This window comes from Rosa chinensis, chromosome 3 (genome assembly GCF_002994745.2).
Source record: "Rosa chinensis cultivar Old Blush chromosome 3, RchiOBHm-V2, whole genome shotgun sequence".
NCBI classification, from domain to species: Eukaryota; Viridiplantae; Streptophyta; class Magnoliopsida; order Rosales; family Rosaceae; genus Rosa; species Rosa chinensis.
In genome coordinates this window covers 44,691,362-44,699,019 of record NC_037090.1, presented here as the reverse complement: position 1 = coordinate 44,699,019, position 7,658 = coordinate 44,691,362, and the positions used below count along the sequence as shown (strand labels likewise).

The 7,658-nt window shown below is 37.5% G+C and overlaps 1 protein-coding gene across 2 annotated transcripts; it reads left to right on the top strand.

The window, feature by feature from the left end:
* Positions 1-831: 831 nt before the first annotated feature.
* Positions 832-4,099, top strand: LOC112195451 (protein PLANT CADMIUM RESISTANCE 10). Of its 2 annotated transcripts, XM_024335884.2 has the most exons (4): positions 832-1,035; positions 1,518-1,711; positions 3,113-3,339; positions 3,767-4,099. In XM_024335884.2, exons 1-4 carry the CDS (start codon positions 836-838, stop codon positions 3,935-3,937), a joined length of 792 nt encoding a protein of 263 aa, XP_024191652.1. In that variant the 5' UTR covers positions 832-835; the 3' UTR covers positions 3,938-4,099. The 2 variants fall into 2 exon arrangements, with proteins under 2 accessions (XP_024191652.1, XP_024191653.1); XM_024335885.2 differs by lacking the exon at positions 832-1,035 and having other exon boundaries at positions 1,569-1,751.
* The last annotated feature ends 3,559 nt before the right edge of the window (positions 4,100-7,658 follow it).

The window sequence follows — 7,658 nt, the reverse complement described above, 5'->3', positions numbered from 1 at the left end:
TAGTAGGGGCCCACCCGAAAGGGCGTAAGTGTACGCCCAGACAAAATTCATTGTTGACGACGCACTGACATTGATTATGCCTAACAAACAGCTTGAAGTCATGTTTCAAAGTCATAAAACTCCCCAACCTAGAAAGCACTCCTTGACTGGGGACGTAGGGGACTTGTACACGTACCATGCTACTAGCTATAATCTGCTAGGACTTAGAGCAACCTTCGAACATCCAAAGACCTCACCAGTGTTACCTTCGGCAATGCAGGAAGCAAGATTGTCACCTCAGTAAAGCTCAGGCCCACAAATGTCTTGACGTGCCCTAACGCGCGTCAAGAACATAACCCCTCATAAGGGTCCGAAAGTTTGAAACTGATACATATCAGTCCCACATCGAAGACAAAATGGAAGTCCTCCCTCTACTAAGCTATAATAGGTTCTTCTTTCTCCTCATTAATACTTGTGCATTTATTACTTAGTTAACGTTACTCTGTCAACATATATACATTGATTGACTTATGCATCAGAGGAGCGAAGACCGCCAACCGTGGAATCCTTATTGACGCTAGCGTATTTTATTTGACAAGTGACGCTAATGCATTCCTCTATTAAACCAGCTGAGACATTGGATCTGTATCTGCTTTAACTAGATTAGACTACCCCTGAATCTTGAGCATTAACAATATCCTGATTATGTAAACCTTCACTTCTATTACACATATATATTTAGAATGAAACATAGACTTCTACTTTCCACACACTCCCTCTATCATTTTATATTTTATAACAATTAGTCATTTACACTCCTTCGCCCTATGCGTAGATTTTGATAGATTCACGGGAAATGTTCAAAGCATTTAAGAAATGGCACGTGGATGTTACGTCTGCCCACTCCAAAAATATACTCGGGCCACGGAAGAGACCGGCCCAGAAAGTAAATCTAACAGGGACTCGGGACTGGCTCGTCTCTCGTCATTTTTCACTTTCTAACCACACAGACAAAAACGGAGAGGAAATTGTTGGTTTCTCCACCGACACAGACGGGTATGAATCTTGTTTCTTCATTCATTTTCGTTGCCTGAACTCTTGTTGGATTATCTTTGTTTTGGATTATCTTTGTTCTGTCTTCCGAGTCCGGAGGTTGCATATGTGGCTTTGACATGTTCAATCTTAGCATCTGAGAGGTTGATCTCCTTCACTACTCTGGAAGTCGTTTCTTTAATGAAATTTGTATCAAAGAAAAGTAAAGAAAGAAAAAACAGGGTAAAGAAAGTAGTGTTTAATTTAGAATTTTTACATGGAATTGTTACGTGTTGCCCGGTTTCCCATCGTGTGGACTATGGATCTGATCATTTCTCTTTTGGGTTTGGTAATTTAGAATTCGAGAGTATTACTTTCGGCTGGTTGAGATATCTGCTATTGAAAACTCTCTGTTTGTTTGTTTGTTTTGTTTTTCCCTTAATCACAAGTAGTATCCATTTGCATAGTTTCTCTGCCTCTGTAATGCTTTAGGGTACTGGGTACAGATCATTTGTTCGTCGCAGAAAGATGAAGAGCCAAAGCAGTTATGCACCTCCGTCTTATATTCCCTTGGGCCAATCAGATTCGGGATCACCTGTTGTTTTACGCAATGAAGACCCTCCCAAGCAGCAAAATAATGTCGATGGGCCGATACAATGGTCTTCTGGAATTTGCGCATGTTGTGATGATACGCAGAGCTGTACGCTACTTTCTGCCTTCTGACCTTGATTTATCACAAGGTGCCTCTTGAGTAGGGAAAAAAATAATAATAACTTGTGTTCATCATACTTTCTTTTTGGAGGACTTTATAGAAAGGCTAAAACATGATTTTGGTTGTTTAACTAACCATATGATGCGTACTCTCAGCTCTTATGTATGTGAATATGCTCTCTGAGTGCTCTTTATTTAGCGGTGGACCTCTTCTATATCTGAGTTTGTTGTTGGTAATCAGTTTCTATGAAGTAGAAGCCAATGCATTATTTGAAATTTTATGTAGTTAACTATGCCCAGAATGTTTTAGATGAAACAATTATATACTATGGTCATATAAAACTTAATGAAAATATTACAAATTTAAAAGTCACATGGTGAAGAAACGCAAGAAAAAGAAAATGAAATAGCTTTAACACACCATAGTAATAAACTGACTCAAGTTAAGGTATTCTTATTCTTAATGGATAAATTACATAATAAATGAAGTTCCAAGTTAGGATTCCACTTTCATATCAAGGCACAGAAGTTCAGGAACTAGGAGCTTTGGCTATTACTTGGATTTTGTGTATTGAGCTGTTGTCGTGAGTTACTTATTGGATTGTGTTTATTGACTTTAGTATAAACTACTTTAGTTGGCTATTAACATGATGAATAATTTAATTCATTGTTGTTTTACATTGAGATTGGTTTTTAGTATCCAGGTTTACTAGCTCTGACGACCTATAGAGTAGGCTAAATGTTAAACTTACTTTTAATATTTTCTTGTATCAAGTTTTTAATTGCGCTTGGCCTTGATTTTGAAAGCAGCCATAGTTTTCTCTCACCTATCAATATGGTGGTGAGAATAAAGTTATAAAAGAATCAAGTGCATTTGTCTGTTCATACATTTTCAGAATAGCAAGTACTTGAATTTCCAAGGATAAGTTTAGATAAAGCAGATCAAGGTGAAATAATGATGACCTATTAATAATTTTAAATATGATTTTGAAGAAATAATAGGAGGAATGATGGAGCTAAACCATTGGTTGTTGGTAAAATAGTGTATGCTATTAGTGGTCACTATCATTCGTTGAGCCTTGAAGGCATTGTCAAATTATTTTAGAAGGCTTAAATAGATGCTATTTTTATTTCCCTTCAGTTCGTGTTTAGAATATTGAATCTATGTTTGTCAGTAAACCTTGTAGGGAAACAAGGTATAATGAAAACTTGTCTTTTGTTTTTCGACTTACAATAAGCGCTAATACCCTAAAAGCAGCTTATTAATTTATGGACTTGTCAGTCATACAAATATGTGCATGCAATTGCTGGGAATTTCACCCAGCATGTTTTCTGCTTATGATACTCCAACCATTATCATCTGATTGCAGGTTTTTATTTACTTTTTCAGGTTGTATAGGTTTATTTTGTCCTTGCTATCTGTTCGGAAAGAATGCAGAGTTTCTGGGCTCTGGGACATTAATGGGCTCCTGCACGACTCATTTTATTCTGTGGGTACTTGTTAATACCGTCTGCTGCTTATTAACTGATGGCCTTATTTTGGGTATACCGGGATGCTTTGTTGCATGTTATGCTTGTGGCTACCGCAGGGCACTAAGATCAAAATATAATCTCCAGGTATAGTAATATTGTCATATATTACTTTTTTGTTGTTATTGCTAATACTTTTTTAATACATATCAAGATGCTCTTCTTCTTGCATATGCTATTTCAATAAGTTTCGATTCAATAATGGCCAATTCTGTTGGTGAAGTTTAGTTGCAGATGTTACAGAAAATGATCATCAAAGATCTAACTGTAGCGATTTAGTTATAAGAAATGAAATGGAGAATCATAATATAATTCTACTTCTAATTCAATCCACGAGTAAGGGAATTATGTTAGAGAATATGGCTTCATATGTGGCAGGGTGAAAACATTATTTTGATAATATTACAATTCACTTGGGAGGGAATAATGGTCATTAAATCTGTGGACCAACAGCCTAAGTTGAACTCTTACATTTTCTTGTGGGCTTACCATTTCTTGTGCGTGTACTTTGTAGGAAGCACCGTGTGGAGACTTTATTACTCATTTTTTCTGCCATCTGTGCGCAATTTGTCAAGAGTACAGGGAGATCCGTGAAAAGTCTGCTGAATCTGGCCCTGGTGATCTGAATCTAGCCATAGTTACAGCCCCAGCAGTCCAGACAATGGAACCAGGGCTTGACAAGTAAAGTCAGTACTAGTACCCCTGCAGGTGCAGGATCTGCATCTGCTTTTGGTTATACAATGCTGTTCACACCGTTTAATGGATATTGTTAGTGAATCCCTGAAAACTATAATACTATTAATCTTTTAAACTTTGCTGTGTATGAGGGTAGCTCTTAGCAGTATCAGTCTGGTGTTTTCTTCGCTGGTTGTGCTTAAAATAAAAAATAGGAATAGTCTCTTAAAATGGGACTTGTCTTGGAGCCACCAAAAGTTTAAACACCAAACATTTTCCGCCATAGTTGTCCGGGTCAACTGATATAAGACAAACAAGATGTATCTGTTGGAAGGTTTTTGTTAGCATGGGGGCATTTTGGAGAGGAGGAATGCAGGTCTCGAAGTAACAGCTAATACGCTTCACTCTGAGATTGCTTTGGATTGAACGCCTAAACCCTTTGGATTAGGTCTGGGCTCAGGTCGGGCCTGACTCGAAATTTAGCTAGACCGAGACTGAGCCCAAAATAGTTGGTCCCGGCCGTTTGGGCTTTTTGAAAACTGACAACCAGCTGAAAACCGAACTGAAGCATTAAGGGTTGGGCTTTTCGGGCCCAAAGCTCAGTTTTCAAAGCCAGTTTGCCACTTATTTTGGTACCTGCAATGCATATCAATGCTGTGTTCTAATATAATATTGATAATAGCATTATTACAACACAAGTACATTGTCCAACAGATCAAAGATCAATCCAAATTATTCAATCATTAAATCATTTGAATGGTACAAGACATGAACACAATTTGCAGTTTTGCACAAATAGTCAGACTGACAAATTACTCAATGCTCTCAAACACAATGCACTACATTTAAGGGTCGGGCTTTTCGGGCCCAAAGCTCAGTTTTTCAAAGCCAGTTTGCCACTTATTTTGGTACCTGCAATGCATATCAATGTTGTGTTCTAACTTAATACTGATAATAGCATTATTACAACACAAGTACATTGTCCAACAGATCAAAGATCAATCCAAATTATTCAATCATTCAATCATTTGAATGGTACAAGACATGAACACAATTTGTAGTTTTGCACAAATAGTCAGACTGACAAATTACTCAATGCTCTCAAACACAATGCACTACATTAAGGGTCGGGCTTTTCGGGCCCAAAGCTCAGTTTTTCAAAGCCAGTTTGCCACTTATTTTGGTACCTGCAATGCATATCAATGCTGTGTTCTAACTTAATACTGATAATAGCATTATTACAACACAAGTACATTGTCCAACAGATCAAAGATCAATCCAAATTATTCAATTATTCAATCATTTGAATGGTACAAGACATGAACACAATTTGCAGTTTTGCACAAATAGTCAGACTGACAAATTACTCAATGCTCTCAAACACAATGCACTACTGCAAGCCTGCAGAGTGCAACCAATCATAACATAGAATCACAGATAATCAAAAGCTCAAAGCTCTAGGCCTTTAGCTGGTCTGCTCCACAAGACCAAAACTCCACTTTCAGTCTGCATTCACATTTCACAATTTCAATTAACCAAAAGCATATCATTAACCAGAATACCAAATAATTCAACATTGCAACATCATACTGTCATACTATTAAGTTTTAACCAAAAAAGCACTGATGCATATAATTTTCATATCAGCACAAGACCACAAGTGATGCAAAATCCACAAATGCACATACCTAAAAGCAGAAAATTAACCAAATAATTCAAGTATACTGCATTAACTGAATGCATACTCCATCTCATGATACAATACAAGTATACAACCTTAAAGCATGTGGCAGTAGCAATGTGGCATCAACAAAACACAAAAACAAACTATGCAGGAATTGATTATTGCAATATGCTGCACAATATTGAAGGAAAAACATGGGGCAGTGGCAACATGGCTTGAATATTTCAACATTCAGAAGTCATAACAGAACCTTAAAGTATTGTTAAATGCTAATTTGAGTAAGTTGTAGTACCTTATTTTGCTGTTTTGCTTGCATCCACTACCTTTGAATTCTTTGATGCTTTAGATGATTTAGATGTAGATGGCTTTTCAGGCCGATCCACTATAGCACATTCTTCCCTTGCATGTTCTGCAAAGCAGCAAAAGTGCAAAGTGCATACAAAGTTAGAAAAAATTATCACAAGTCAGTGAAGTCACAGAACTAGTATAAAGTATAAACTTGAAATAAATTAACAAGGCAACCACAATTAAAATTAAAAATCATACCTTCCTCCACAATTTCATAAAATTCCTAATAGTAGGAACATATCGAATGTTGTTGATGCTCTCAGACCTGATCCAGTTTTGGTAGCATATCAATGCTTCCGCTGTTTTGGGAGTTAGACTAAAAGAATTGATGACCCTTCTGCTAGTGCTAAAGCAAGACTCACTTGCCTCTGTGCTCACTTGTATTGCCAAAACATCCTTGGCAAGTGCAGCAATGTTAGGATACTTGGCACCATACATCTTCCACCAATCCAATATCTCCCATTTTTGAAGATTTGCAAGCTTCTCAATTGAGTCCTTTAGGTATCTATCCACTTCATGTCCAACAATAGCTTATTCAAATTCTTCCAATTCTCTTTTCTAATCTTGTTCCATGTCCTTTATTTTTCTAGTAGGCTCAAAGGGCTTTTTGTAATTGGATTTGTTGTCTTGGCTAACTGGCTCTCTCCACTTCTAGATTTTCCAGTCCTTGAAGATGGTGTTCCTTGAGACATCATTGATGAGCTGTACAGAACAGGGACACCAGAAGCTCCTTAAACTCCGCAAACTTCGCCTTAATGTCAGCATGCTCCATCTTCAGCCACTTTTTGCAGATACTTTCATAGTTTCTGATCTTGAACCTTGGGTTTAACACTAAGGCAACAAGTAGAAGATGATTGCAGTTTTCCAAGGTCCGAAAATACTCATCAAATTTGGCTCTCATCTTTACATCCATATCGAACAAGATCATCTCAGTCTCCGAACCAGTGCATATATAAGGTTTAGTGAACAATTCATCAATCTCAGCTTTGATGGCAACTATATCATGAAAAGCTTTCTGTGGTGGTGGGTGATTTGAGGCACTGATCCTCATTGTCACATCATAGAAAATTTTTAAAAACCTCATAAAAACTACAGCCTTTTCCCAATCCTCTTTAACCGGTGGCCTTACTCTTTTTCTCCTTAGTTTCTTCCTTACATCAGTCACTAGAACTTGCAGCTTATCATCTTCCTCATCCACATCTTCATATATCCTCATCAAAGTAGTTCTCGTACGTATTGTCCTCCTCCTCTGCCATTCTATCGAATGCTTTTTGCAGCTCTAATGCAATGTCTAGCATTAGAAAGGTGGAGTTCCACCTTGTTGGCACATCAAGGATGCAAACCTCTTACATTCATGCAAACCCTCTTACATTCAAGCTTCTCCTTCTCTACACACATTTTAAAAACATTGAGCCTTTGTTCACTACTCCGAACATATTGTATTGCATTCCTACTTGAAGCAACCAAACTTTCCATCATTTTAAGGCCTAATCTGACAATGTGGTTTAGAATGTGGGCAAGGCACCTAACATGCAAGTACTTGCCTCCTAGAACAGGTGGTTTCTCCCAACCTAACATCTTTTTCCTACTGTAGTCAAGTTCAACCTTATTTGCACTTGCATTGTCAACAGAAATTGTCAGGACTCTCTCCACTTTCCAATCAATCAAACATGCCTCCTACAACTTCCCTATGCTAGTG